The following is a 15000-nucleotide window of genomic DNA, read 5'->3' as shown; positions in this document are numbered from 1 at the left end:
CTATAGATTCCCCATTAGTCTCGCCTTGGACGACTGAAGAGAAGCGTTCTTCCCAAGCTTCTGTAAGTGTCTCGTTCTCACTTTTATATTAGGGAGTCAGGACGGCAACGCCAAGGAAGACTTCGATTAAAAAATGAATTTCTCCTCTTAGTTAGAATTTCAAAAATGACTGCATGAGCTTACTGTCTCATACGGCGCCACAGCTCAACTTCAGCATGACGTATAAAAGTAGCGTTCAGTGGATTGTAGTTTATGTCTGGATTTGTTGGTTAGCGGTTGTAGTATTGTCGTCAGGTACTTGGATAGTTGGTATTTGGGAGAGCCACAGAAAGAAACAATAGGTCGCATCGGGAAAATTGCAATCCACTGAAGACTTCATTAACGCTACCAAGACTGTTCAGATACCTGACGACTACAAACTATTGTCATTTGAAGTGAAATCAGTGTTCACGAGTATTCCACTTCAATTGGCATAACAATGTACTGAGACTGCAATCCGACAATCTACCGACCCACTACCGCTACCGACCCACTACCGCTACCGACAGACGACATCATGGACTTGCTAAACATTTGCCTAACGTCTACTTACTTTCAGTACAATGGTAAACACTACAAACAGTTACACGGCACTGCCATGGGGTCTCCAGTTTCTGTTGTTATAGCAGAAATTGTGATGCAGGACATCGAGGAACGCACCCTTTCGACTTGCCGACAAACGATACCGCTTTGGTTACGTTACGTTGATGACACATTAACCGCCGTTGGACAGGACGAAATCGACGCATTCCACCACCACCTTAACGAACAAAACACTGACATACAGTTTACCAGAGAAGTTGAAGAAAATGGCAAACTTCCTTTTCTAGACTGCCTGGTAAGCCACAACGACAACTCATTACGGACGACAGTTTACAGGAAACCGACACACACCGACAGATTACTAGACCAGTCATCCTACAACCCTACATCACACAAAACCACGACTATCAGAACTCTAACACGACGCGCAGAACTAGTATGCGACTCGACAGACAGCTTATCCGACGAGAACAAATACCTTCACCGTGTTTTTTCGAAGAACAACTACAACAACGACTTCATCCGACGAAACACTCACCGACCCACTACCACTACCGAAACAAACGACACCGCAACCCCTACCACTACAGCAACCATACCGTACATAAAAGGCATGTCTGAAAACATCTCGCGCATCTTACTACCCTTCAATATCCGCGTCCCCCACAAACCCATCACCACACTACGTCAGTTACTAACCAACGTTAAAGACAAAGACGAACCGAGGAACAGACAGGGAACGATTTATAAGATCAATTTTTCCGACTGCCAAGCCTCCTACATCGGTGAGACTGGCAGAAACCTCACAACAAGACTGACCGAACACAGACGGGCGACGAGGAAAGGTGATGTCAGCAATCACATTGCTGAACACCATCAACTTACCAACCACAACATTGACTGGGACTCTGCGCAATGCCTAACCTACAGCACTGACTATTTTCAACGACTGACTCTGGAAAGCTGGTTTACTAACTTAGAACAGACTCCCCTAAACAGATGTCAACAACTACCCGCTCCATACAAACGACTCATTCACGACATAAACATCACAAACGACCGAAAAAGAACGACCTAACTTTACCGACAGATCCAAACAGACCAATCACGACCGACTTACGTCACTTGAGTCTTACAGTCAATAACATCACGGCAAAACCAACTGATCATTTTACACGAACTGGAATAAGAACAATCTACTGACAACAATCATTCACTTGACTCTGATGATGACTTCCGCACAGGTTGTTGAAACGTCAATCACTACCACGGACAACAGTCCTTCTCCGGACTACACTCACCCGGACGATCAGACTACACCTTCATATGTTACCCCCGGATTCAAGCCATTTACTGCACAGAATATTATGACTTGTATATAAAGGCTTCTATTGGTCTTCATGATAAATGTTGTTGATTTTTGAACAAAAGAACTGCTTACTGTGCAGAGAAGTCACTAACGCCAGATGACAGAGAACAATAGTTCAGGCAATTTGGTTTCCATCAATGAGGCTTTCTTGAGACCTTTCTTTAGCAGCGAACTCTAATGCTGCCTTTCCTCTGGATCCCTAGGAATTAATGAGACTTTCTAGGGGCTTTGTACAGAGTTTAATGTTTAAGCTCTTTAGTTACCATAAACTTTACCCTTTAACTCCCAAGATCTGATTATGAATTCTCCCCTCTAGCTGCTACAGATTTCTTTATAAATTGGTTAGGAGAATTGGGTGTTCAATCAAGACAACTTCTACTTGATAAGTTTGAGTATTCTCATTACCTGTTTGCTGGATCATGTATGGATATTATAGGGAGAAGTTACAGGTTAATCACTTGCGGGAGTTAAAGGGTTAATCAACCTCTATATTTACCCATCATCCAATGCGGTGTTGTTCTCCTTTATTTTAAGCATGTTACATGTAGATATAATAAACCTCCAAACTGGCAGGGCAAATCCTTTTCTCACTGTTGAACTTTTAGGAATTCCTAGTGCTTTTCAACAGTGATAATAGGTACTGCAGGGTGTGCATTTTACATGTCACAATCTGAGAAGGAGAACACTGCTAAGGTTTATACTTTTAAAAAGAATTCATTGCTCTTTTGATTGTAGGTTGAAACAAGTGAAAAGTAGACGGACAGAAAATGTGCTCTCTCTCACAAAAATATGTAAAGTGATTTGAAAATGTGCCTTCCCAATGAAAATCACATGGCTAATAAAAAATAATTATTACGCTTTCTCCTGATGCTTGGAATCTATATTTACTTGGTAATTTTTTAAACATCATTTTTGTATTTTCAGAACAACAGAAGTTTTTGGTGACTGCGTGGGAGACAATTCTAGCGAATGAAGAATCAAATCAACAGGTAATAAATAAGAACCCATTTTACTACATTTTGTAACAAAATGTTTTGCAAAATTTTTATTCTAGTTGGTTCCTCGTGCGCTGTCCTATAGTGCTCAAATTGGAGTAGTGATAACCTATCATGTTAAAAAATTTTGTTAAATTTTTGGTTTTGATTAAGGATTACCGGTATGATTAGAAATTATAACATAATAAACACTCTGTGCATTGGCTGATTGGTCAATTCAATTTCTAAGGGGATGCTTTATTAGGTTTTTAGAAGCTGTGGTAACTAGTTATGTCATTAAAGCAATAGAACACATTTTCTGGGCTCTTTAATTAATCCACTTGAGATGTCATTAAGCAATAGAACACATTTTCTGGGCTCTTTAATTAATCCACTTGAGATGTCATTAAGCAATAGAACACATTTTCTGGGCTCTTTGATTAATCCACTTGAGTTGTCATTAAGCAATAGAACACATTTTCTGGGCTCTTTGATTAATCCACTTGAGATGTCATTAAGCAATAGAACACATTTTCTGGGCTCTTTGATTAATCCGCTTGAGATGTCATTAAGCAATAGAACACATTTTCTGGGCTCTTTGATTAATCCGCTTGAGATGTCATTAAGCAATAGAACACATTTTCTGGGCTCTTTAATTAATCCACTTGAGATGTCATTAAGCAATAGCACACATTTTCTGGGCTCTTTGATTAATCCGCTTGAGATGTCATTAAGCACTAGAACACATTTTCTGGGCTCTTTAATTAATCCACTTGAGATGTCATTAAGCACTAGAACACATTTTCTGGGCTCTTTGATTAATCCACTTGAGATGTCATTAAGCAATAGTACACATTTTCTGGGCTGTTTGATTAATCTACTTGGGATGTTTGGAGAACACGAGTAGAGCTTTCCTTATGTTCTCCCAACAGCTTTATCAGGCTGTAGAGCCCAAAAAAGTTTGTTCCATTGCTTCACTAGATTTGATTATTTATTTTTGTTTTAACTCTAGGTTCTGTCAGATGTCAGTGCTGATTCCTTTTCTCTCCCACTTCAGGAAGTTGACGGTAAGTGCAAAATCTAGAAGAACACTAATTTTTAACAAACTTCCACTATGGAGGAGTTGCATTCTGCCATGATTTACCCCCATACTCTTACAAAATCAGACATGTACTTTATCTCATTTTGAATCAAGTTTTACTGGTTTGATGTTTATGAAGATAGATACAGCTGTTTCGAGAAAGGTTGTCCAATAAAAGTGTTAAAGCTTACGCGACAAACCTAAAGGCATTATGGGTTGTATCACTGTTTTATCCTCAAGTTCACGAGATTTCAGCGCAATGGAAGGTGGAACTATGAATACCTGTCTTTTGCCGCACTTGAAGCTAAACATTCAGGGTTTTCTTTTTTTTTTTTTTTACTGTCATTATCATTTTGTAATATTAGCTAAACCCAACTGCAATATTGCGCGGAGTGAAAGCGAAGAAGATGGTGACGAAAAAAGAGAGAGAAGCGATGACGCTTGCTTATTGAGACTGCGAAAAAAAACAGAAGCTTCTAGAATTCAATTTACGATGCTGGGCACGAATGATGGTGAGGAAAATTTAAATTTTCCGCGGATCACTTCCAATTAGAATACACCATTTAATTTTGTAACGTTTTTGAAATATTAAATTTAAAGTAGGAGTTGAAGAAATGTGACAGCTATTCATATAAATTTTGGACGAACGCATACAAATAGCACGAGCTGCACGTGGAGTAACGCACGCATTATCGTGCGGTGAAACAAAGCGTTTGACAATCGGGAAGCAAATATGATATGATAAAAAGTAATTACACATCTTTCCCTCCGTATCAGTTATCTCTGATTTTCCTGAAAACATTGCTTGATACCTACTGTAACTACTATTTTACGACTTTTGAAGCTAACCTCAATTTATTGACTGCTGCTCATAACACTTGGAGCTCATTTGCGTGGGAATTAAAATGCAGCTATTAGTGTTGTGTTTTGTTTCAGGTAAACGGAACCCACGACGACGAAGACAACCCTCCGGACGTCCCATTTTTTACTGGGAAGGCGAGAGGTTCGGTCAAACACACCCAACCATCCAGCAATGTATCTGTTGTAAAAAAAAAAAAGTCATTCAAAATACTGTGCTTGTCGAATATAGTTTTTGATTTCTTCATCGGTGACTTGAAGAAACGCTTCTTCAACCATAAGTTCTGGATCCATGCATTATTGCCAGGCTACATCGTTTTCCCTGATCCAGCTCTTTACTTGTGCAAAAAGTTCCTCACACGGCATGAAATCAGGAATGTAGGGCGGAAGAAAAAGAACAATCGCTCCCGTTGCATTAATTGCGTCAATCGCTATTTGCGTGTGGTGAATAGCCGCATTATCTAAAAGACAAATAAGAAGGGAAGAAATTAATTTATGGGGGTGGGCTATTTATAGTGATGTTTTTAACAGAGAATTTGGATAAGGGTGTAAACAGTTATTTTACAGTTCAATCAAAATCTTAATGTTGCCAAAGATTCTCACGTACCCATTATGACCACTGATCGTGGGTTGATTCCATCAAATGGAAGCAAGTTGGGGCATAGCTTTTCATCCACAAAGCCTTCAAATGTTGCTCCATTGACATTCCCCCGATAAAGGTCAATATCAATCATACCTTCTGTACAAATAATAGGAATGGCGGTCATGCGCGGTCCCCAGTTCTGCGCCATACGTTTCACCTCGGCTCTTTTACCTATCGGGCTATAACCATTTGTACGTTTAAGTCTTTTGTGCTGATAAAATTAAAATAGAAAAAACAAAACAAAAACGAAGTGAGACCACTATGCGATCAGGGCTAAATAATAGCAAAACAGAGAACGAAATGTTGTGTTAGACAACAAACAAACACATACAAATCCGCTTTCATCCAAGAACATCAACATCTCGGGATCCAGGAGACAAACATCAGACCTAAAAAGTACTCTGTCTGCTTCAGATCTTTGAGGGGCAATTGTTGTCAGCTTTAAAATGCGTGATTATGACAATAATAATAATAATCAAACATGTTTTTTTCTTAAATTTACATAAGCAAGGAAAAATCAAAAGCAACACTGACAAGAAATATTTGACAAACCCTTTTTCGGCTAAAACGGTTCCGTTTCAAATACAGCAGTATGCCCGAAAGAGCACGTTGTAACCCTGTCTGTTCGTAGATATTCTGTGCAATTTCTGAGAGGGTTTTTTCCGGGTGGTCAAGTACCGCTTCCATTATTACAAACTCCATGTGCGGATGCAGAAGAAAACTATTTCACGGTCGTCCCAAACTCTCTGCTTTGACTTCACCAGAATTTAAGCATTTTGATACGTAGCGAAGAATGGTTTTCGGCGACATGTACAAAGTAGCCGCTACCTCGTCAACGCTGTATCATAAACACTCTTTCATCCATATTGCCCGCCATCTCAAGTCTTCGCTGTACGGTCGAGGCATTGTTCTGAGCTTTTAGTGAGATTTATTGGATGTTTCCCAGACTACCTTTCGGCATTGTCGCGTACGCTTTCACGCTTTCTCTGGACAACCTTGGTGGAAACAGCTGTATAAACTGCCAGGTAAACAGAAAGCAAAGGGTTCAATTTCATCTAGTGTACTCCAAGCTGTTTTTAGTTAGTCACAATTTAGTCATTCTCTTAGGTACTGTCTACTTATATGGAAAAGTCTGGATTGAATCTGCAAAAATTTACATCAGGTGAAGTGTCTACTTTTAAACATAGTTAACTATGTTTTAAATTAGTTCATTTTGGATGTAAAAACCTGTTACGCTGTATGTTCACAAGAGAGAAAACAAGGAAGTCAGAACAAGAGAGAGTTAGATAACTAACCTTGAAACACCCAGAAGTGATTAATATGTAACTTCTCCTTATAATATCCATACATCATCCAGCAAACAGGTAATGAGAATATTCAAACTAATCAGGTGTGGATTGTTATTATTAGCTAAAACCAATTTCTGGTAATTTACTTACAAGGAAATATGTTAGGCTCTTAGACTTAGGCAAACCATTCTTTTTTTTTTTTTACCCTTTCACTCTCAAGATCTCCTAAATAATTCTCTTTACTAATAATTTATGTAAATTTTATTTCACAAAATCAGCAAAAATACAGGATAACAAACAAAATTAAGACAAATTAAGGTATAAATATTAAACCAAGTTTAAAAAGTCTCTAGCTGAGACAAAAGTCTTGAATCTCTTCGGTATTAACAACTGTCCTTCAGAGTAGCAGAATTCATCTTATGTCTTCATTATTTTGCTTCAGCTTCATTCAGTAGAACAGCAAATAAATTGACGATATATGATCGAAAAATTCAGTAAACTATCTCTTACTAATAATAGTAATAATAATAATACTTTATCCAATCAAATCACAAAATAAGTAATTTGAAAGAAAGGGAGACACCAGAGGTTAGCCCTATCGAGGGTGTCCATCATACAATTCTTATGATATAAGTTTGGAGACTTTCGTATTGGATCAACTAAGAATCTTTCAATTGATATTGTTCTCTTTTCTCATCACTTGTCATCTTGAAACTTTCTTCAATTTGTAAGGAAAATTGACGACTACTCAAACTAGTGTCATTTGATGTCAAAAGGCTGTTTACAATCCGACAATCCACCGACCCACTACTGCTACCAACAGACGATATTGTGTACTTCAAGTTACTGAACCTTTGCCTAATGTCAACTTACTTTCAGTACAACGCTAAACACTACAAACAGTTACCCGGCACAGCTATGAGGTCTCCAGTTTCTGTTGTCAGTAGTAGAGATTGTAATGGATAACATTAAGAAACATGCCTTTTTGACTTGCCCACAAACGATAGTGCTTTGGTTATGCTACGTTAAGGATATATTCACTGCCATACGACAAAATGAAATCAACACATTCCACCAACACCTTAACGGACAAAACAGGGGCATACAGTTTACCAGAGAAGTCTAAGAAAATGGCAAACTTCCTTTTCTAGACTGTCTGGTAAGCTGTGACAACAACTCACTACAGACAACAGTTTACAGGAAACTGACTCACACTAACAGATTACTAGGTGAGTCATCCTACATCACACAAAGCCACAACTATCAGAGATCTAACACGACGCGCGCAACTAGTATGCGACTCAACAGACAGCTTATCCGATAAAAAACAAATACCTTTACTGTGTTTCTTCAAAGAACTACGATGATGACTTCATCTGATGAAACACTCACCGACCTACTACTACTACCAAAACAAACGACACCGCAACTCCTACGACTACAGCAACCATACCATGCATAAAAGGCATGTCTGAGAACATCTCGCACATCTTATAAGCCTTCAATATCCGCGTTGCCCACAAATCCATCAGCACTCTACATCAGTTACTAACCAACATTAAAGACAAGGACAAACCAAGGAACAGACAGGGAGCGATTTAAGATCAATTGCTCCAATTGCCAAGCCTCCTACATCAGAGAGAGTAGCAGAAACCTCGCAACAAGACTAACTGAACACAGACAGGCGACGAGGAAAGGTGATGTTAACAATCACATTGCTGAACATCATCGACTTACAAACCACAATATTGACTGGGACTCTGCGCAATGCCTAACCTACAGCACTAAGTACTTTCATCGACTGACTCTGGAAAGCTCGTTTCCCAACTTAGAACAGATTCCCCTAAACAGGTGTTAACTACTACTGGCTCTATACAAATGACTCATTCACGACATTAACATTACAAACAAACCTAACAGAATGACCTAACTATACTTACAGATTGAAACAGACCAATCACGACCGACTTACGCCACTTGAGTCTTGCAGCCACTAACATCACGGCAAAACTGACCAATCATTTTACACAAACTGGACTAAGAACATTCTACTGACAACCACTATTCACTTGACTCTGATGATGACTTCCACACAGGTTGTCGAAACGTCAGTCACCACCACTGACAACAGTCCTTCTCACGACTACACTCACCCTGACGATCACACTATAATTTCACATTTTCTTGAAATTGAAAATAAAATTTAAATTGATCTGGGAGTGACTTTTTTCAACAAGAAACATCCATTTCTTTGTAGGCTAAGCCTGAAAATTTAAGTGGTGTCAGTATGCTATAAAATGGGTGGTCAGCCTCAGTTGAGAGTTTTCTCACTTTGTAACCAGGCCTCCCTTTCTGAAAAGCCTTCCTTGGCTTCTCCCCCCCTGTCCTGGAACAAAACTCTAGTATTGTTATTCATGTTGCAAGGTAGCACAAAGTACTCATTAACCCTTAGACTGCCAAGATCTTACTGTTAACTCTCCTCTCTAGCTGCTACACATTTCCTTATAAATTAGTTGTGAGAATCTGATGTTAGATCAGGATAACAACTTCTACCTGCTGACTTTGATTACTCTCATTACCTGTTTGCTGGATAATGTATGGAAATGATAAGGAGAAGATACATGTTCATCACTTATGGAAGTTAAAGGGTCAGCTTTTTTGATGACCAGAGGAAAAGTACTGGCCTGCATTCCATAAAAGAGTTTTTAATATTCCCCATCTCCCCTACTGTGATAAGCCTCACTTCAAAAAACCTGAAAAATTTATAAGTTTTGGGTGTTCTGTGATCAGTTAACTCTCAACTCTTTACCTTAAAAGATAAACATGTAACTTCTCTCTGCAATATCTATACATTGTCTTACAAACGGGTTGTGAGAAAAGCCAACTGTATCAGGTAAAGGGAGGTATTGTGATGAAACACTAAATTCTCTTTCATAATTGCAGGGCTGCAAATAACGGCCGGTCAATGAACAATGTCCGGTCAAAATTGGGTACTGTCCGGACAAAGCCTTGGGTGGCCGGACATCTTGTCCGGTCATCTACCGACTCGTTCAAAAAAATTTTAATTTTTGACTGTTCGATAATCACAAGGTACAACAGTCATGTTTCTGAAAGAAAAAAAAAAGATTATGAAAGTAGACAAATTAGTGGTCGAGACATTCCCAGCAGTCGCAAATTTCCACGATGTCATCAAGTCCTGTCGCGACCGCAAATCATCATGTCTTCCGTTATTTTATCTACTTTATTTAAGTGTTTCCAGTCAGTAGAGGGTTTTACCTTTGGCTAGATACCATAATTTACTCTTAAATAAAGTGATTGATTGTTTGACTGATTGAATGATAGGAAAGCGCCCTCACGAAGAATAATCTTGCTGCATCGAGAATACTCCAAGTAGCATTTGTTGCAAAGTGCAAAAAGCGAGCAAACGGCTCAAAACCTGGAGAATCTGACCACTCTTAAACTCTAACAAAAATTCACAACTGTAACTTTAAAAATAGGGCTCTGAGTTGTACTGAAAACAAGAGTAGTAAAATTAACTTGTAATTTTTCTTGCCAGACCGAATTGGATTCAGTTTTTTTTTAGTTGTGATTACTGTGCAATCTTGGTTCACTATTGCGAGAATTTCGACTATTAAAATTTGTCCGGCCAAAAAAAGGTAGTGTCCGAGCAAAAGCATGTTTGACCGGACAACGTGACCGGCGACTGCTTGTTCGTTATTTGCAGCCTCGTAATTGACAAAAAAAATGTATAGTACCCAGAGAAGACAATTACTTAATAAGATCTTGTACTTTACCTGTAGGAAAAAGAAGTTCAGGTCAGGCAAAAAATGGATGAAATCAAAGGAAAGCTTACAGACAAGTCCCAGGAGGTGCTTCAAAAGTGGGAAGAAAAGTCGCGCGACTTTATAGGTAGCTTTATTGACATGTTTGGAAGGGATGGTCGATTGGTAAGCTTGGTGAAGTCTTTCTCTAAAACAAACATTTTTCAAGAGGAAGAGAACAATAACGGCGCCTCTAAAAGTGATTAAACTTTCTATTGCTCTTAAGCAGTTATGTCCCTTATTTTCAGCATGACTGTTAAAAGAAACCTTCAACTTGTAGAGCAATCCTTTTACCTGCTGAATTTCAAAAATGCTGAGCAATTTCAGGGGTTAATATGAGGTATAACAAGCAGTAAAGTTTACCCGTTATCACGCAAAAAGGAGAACAGTGCCAAGGACAGGTCACTGATCCCATAAAATTCAGTCTGACAAGACCACAGATTCTCTTATTTTTGAGTGTTTGTCTGTGCCTTCTTTAATTTTTATAATAACTAAATGATTGAGCAGCAAAATACTTTGTTGGTAAAACTCAGGAATGTCAGTTTTAAAAGATTAGTAAATTATGGTAATAAATTGTAAAAAGATTCATTAGAAAGATTTATAAAAAAAGAATTTTAAAATGATGTAGAATTGTACGTATGATGCACGATCCTTGCAGTAGATAGCGCTATTTAAGCAATAGCGAAAATCAGACCTGAAAAAAATCAGGCCTGTACGGGATTCGAACCATTGACCTCTGCGATACTAGTGCAGCGCTCTAACGATTGAGCTAACAAGCCAACTGGGAGCAGGCCGTTAAGTTGATTCGCAATAAACCCGTGAAAGTGATAAATAAGATACAATGAAATATATGAAGTTCATATATTCGGAACTGCGGTATTTGATACGTATGATGCACGATCCTCGCAGTAGATAGCGCTATTTAAGCAATAGCGAAAATCAGACCTGAAAAAAATCAGGCCTGCACGGGTATGGTATGTATATATCAGGCCTGTATGGCTTGTTAGCTCAATTGGTAGAGCGCTGCACTAGTATCGCAGAGGTCAGTGGTTCGAATCCCGTACAGGCCTGATTTTTTTTCAGGTCTTATTTTCGCTATTGCTTAAATAGCGCTATCTACTGCGAGGATAGTGCATCATACGTATCAAATACCGCAGTTCAAAATATATGAACTTCATATATTTCATTGTATCTTATGTAGAATTTTGTAGTTTCAGCTTGTGAATATATTTAATCCAATGGTGTATGTCACCTCACTTTCTACCTTTTTATTTAATCTTGGTTAATATTTTTTTCAGTTGACTTTTCCATGTAATCTGATCTGTTAACCCTAACCCAAGAGATCAATAAAACCTCTTTTTACTGTTTTTATGCTTTGTTTTCTGACAAAATTAAAATTAATCTTTAAACTGTTTATACTAAAACCCACTCTAAACTACGGTACCTTTGTAAATTATTGTAGTAATATCCACAGACATAAATTGAATCCTTAGGCATTTGATGAAGTTTTAAAACTACAAAAAAACTCATTTTAATTCTCCTTGAAGCTACAATTTTAAAGTTGCAAGGAGACTGAATTTTGACCACTATGCAGATAAGTTTAATTAAATTGAAATAACTGCTCCTCAGTAATCTATACCTGAAGTCAATAAATGAAAATTCATGAAGGATTGGGAAAAAAAAAGCTCATCTTAGTTTCATTGTAGTTTTATGGTAAACTCTAAACATTAAATTAAATGTTAAAATTAACCTTATTTAAGTAAAGTTGCTGAATTTGAATTGTTAGCAAATGAATTCCCTACCAGTAATTTTTTAAAATTTTTAAAAAATTTTTTTGGAAATCCAAATGGTATTACCATAATCTCTTCAAACTTTTCATTCCTTGGTCGCTTCTATGAAAAGACCTGTGTTAACAACCGTCAAGTCATTACTTCTATTAAAAGGTACTTCTGAATTAAAATAATAACAAATACATAATTTTGTTTGTTGATATAAGGATTAACATTTGCTTTTTAAATTATGTGTGATCAGTTACTTAGTGAACAAAATCAAAGTAACTATCTTTTGATATTCATGTTTGCTAAGGGAGATGATTTCCCTCTTTAAAAATTGGTCAATAATTTTGGTCAATAATTTTGGGCAAAAGGTGGCCCAGCATAAATATTTTTTAATTTCTTGTTGGTTAAATGGACTGCTTTTTTTTCATTCTTGTTGCAAGAAATTTATGGATTCTTTCCATGTTTATTCCTCTTTTATGCCGTATATATACCAACATGCAAATATTTCAGCTATTTGAATTTATATTTTGCTTGTGTTCCACAGAACCAGCTAATTGGCAAAGGCAAGGACACTATATTTGATGCAGGGGCACCAATTAAGGGGGCCGGTGTCAGAATAGAAAGGGCACTGTCGCCTGGACGAAACATAGACCCAGTGCTGGATGTGTCTCCATCTTGTTCCCCTTCGTCATCACCCAAAGTTTCTCGCCTGTCTTTTGAGCCAGAAATTAGTGATGATGACGATGATGGCATTGATGATGGTAGTAACATGCCAATTTAAACGATTTAGATATAAACACTATCTCAAATTCAAATAACTGCAAGTTATTTTTCATTATTAATAGCAATTGATCAACAAAATTGAATGATTAAATATACTATTATTTTTTTATAATTCTGTTTTTGGTGATGAAGAAGAGAATCATTAACTTCCTCTCCAGATTTTTTTGGCATCTAGTTGGCACGCTGAGATAGATATGGATGTACCACTAAGCATGAAAAGTGTAAGTAAAGAAAGGAAAGCAAAAGAATGCAGCAGTTAACCTTAACACATGTCTAAAACATTGTGCCCTTATCAAAAACAATATGCACTCAAAACATTACCAGATGAGGGTAATTTTTACCCGAATTGACCAATCAGAGTGCTTGGTTTGTTTCAGTTTCCCGCCGGGTAAAGTTTACTCTAGTGGGGTAAACTTACCATTAGCAATTCGCTCGTTAGAGCCCTTCTATGGGCTGTATCGACGCGAAATAATTACATTCTTTCAATTGTGCCTTCTTAGAATCGAATTTCGCGATTTGGAGTTGAAAAAGGTGCAAAACCGATCAGCTTATATCTAGGATGGCGCGCTTTTGGATTTGTCGGGATTCGAAAATTGACACTCCTTTGTTTGCAAAGTCATGTCTGTTTTACCTTTATGATAAAATATTGTTGACATGAAGGTGTTTTATTGACAGGTTTTAGGTGACAAGGGTCGCTTTGCATTCAACAAAAATCACAGGTTCAAAATGTCGGTATTTTCGCTGGCCGAATGGAACGCGTCCGACCGTATATAAGAGGGTACACTAAAAACGTATTCCTAAATTTTTGAAAACTAATCGCGGAACTTTTCCCGTTCCATTCGATTTCTGACCGGAAATCTCGAAAATTTTGGTCAAATGGAAAGCGCCCACCGTGACACATGTAATCTTTAACCATCTTGGTGACACATGTAATCTTTAACCATCTTGGTGCCACGTCATGCTCTGAAACCTGCTGAGATGTTTGTTGATTCCACGAAAGAGGAATCAACAAACATCTCAAGATTGTCACTGTAGCCTATACCATTTTTAAGTTCTGGAATTACTAAAGTCCTAAAATGTCATATTGGAGAACGAGGTGACGAGCGTGTACGGCACTTTCTAATTCCCATTGTTTTTTACTTCCTTTTGTTGACTGCTCGGACAATAGTCGAAATGTGAAGGTGTAGTCTGATCGTCCGGGTGAGTGCACTCCTGAGAAGGACTGTTGTCGGTGGTAGTGACTGACGTTTCGACAACCTGTGCGGAAGTCATCATCAGAGTTAAGTGAATGATTGTTGTCAGTAGAATGTTCTTATTCCAGTTCGTATGAAATGATCGGTTGGTTTTGCCGTGATGTTATTGGCTGTAAGACTCAAGTGACGTAAGCCGGTCGTGATTGGTCTGTTTCGATCTGTCGGTAAAGTTAGGTCGTTCTTTTTCGGTCGTTTGTGATGTTTATGTCGTGAATGAGTCGTTTATATGGAGCGGGTAGTTGTTGACATCTGTTTAGGGGAGTCTGTTCTAAGTTAGTAAACCAGCTTTCCAGAGTCAGTCGTTGAAAATAGTCAGTGCTGTAGGCTAGGCATTGCGCTGAGTCCCAGTCAATGTTGTGGTTGGCAAGTCGATGGTATTCAGCAATGTGATTGCTGACATCACCTTTCCTCGTCGCCCGTCTGTGTTCAGTCAGTCTTGTTGTGAGGTTTCTGCCAGTCTCACCGATGTAGGAGGCTTGGCAGTCGGAACAATTGATCTTATAAATCGTTCCCTGTCTGTTCCGCGGTTCGTCTTTGTCTTTAACGTTGGTTAGTAACTGACGTAGTGT

The 15000-nt window shown here is 38.2% G+C and overlaps 2 protein-coding genes across 10 annotated transcripts in view; one reads left to right on the top strand and one right to left on the bottom strand.

The window, feature by feature from the left end:
* Positions 1-15000, top strand: part of LOC148726120 (DNA polymerase alpha catalytic subunit-like) — a 121773-nt gene that overhangs the window by 101856 nt on the left and 4917 nt on the right. For 5 of the 8 annotated variants that reach the window (XM_088726613.1, XM_088726615.1, XM_088726614.1 and 2 more), the window contains 3 exons: positions 3938-3992; positions 4372-4518; positions 4943-5103. In XM_088726613.1, the coding sequence (XP_088582739.1) occupies positions 3938-3992; positions 4372-4518; positions 4943-5103 (363 nt within the window). Of the gene's footprint in view, positions 1-3937; positions 3993-4371; positions 4519-4942; positions 5104-6614; positions 6670-10596; positions 10744-12939; positions 13291-15000 lie in introns of those variants that run through there. The other 3 variants (XM_088726618.1, XM_088726617.1, XM_088726616.1) reach the window with 3 other exon arrangements.
* Positions 5162-15000, bottom strand: part of LOC148726119 (uncharacterized) — a 17109-nt gene continuing 7270 nt past the window's right edge. Inside the window, exons 2-5 of one of the 2 annotated variants that reach the window (XM_088726666.1) lie at positions 6060-6525; positions 5839-5946; positions 5472-5718; positions 5162-5325 (exon numbers count right to left, since the gene is read on the bottom strand). In XM_088726666.1, the coding sequence (XP_088582792.1) occupies positions 5162-5325; positions 5472-5718; positions 5839-5946; positions 6060-6209 (669 nt within the window). In that variant the 5' untranslated portion in view covers positions 6210-6525. The remainder of the gene's footprint in view (positions 5326-5471; positions 5719-5838; positions 5947-6059; positions 6526-15000) is intronic. The other variant, XM_088726668.1, reaches the window with a different exon arrangement.

Source organism: Stylophora pistillata, chromosome 7 (assembly GCF_964205215.1).
Source record: "Stylophora pistillata chromosome 7, jaStyPist1.2, whole genome shotgun sequence".
Taxonomy (NCBI): domain Eukaryota; kingdom Metazoa; phylum Cnidaria; class Anthozoa; order Scleractinia; family Pocilloporidae; genus Stylophora; species Stylophora pistillata.
The sequence above is the reverse complement of the archived record's forward strand: the minus strand, read 5'-3'. Positions and strand labels throughout refer to the sequence as shown.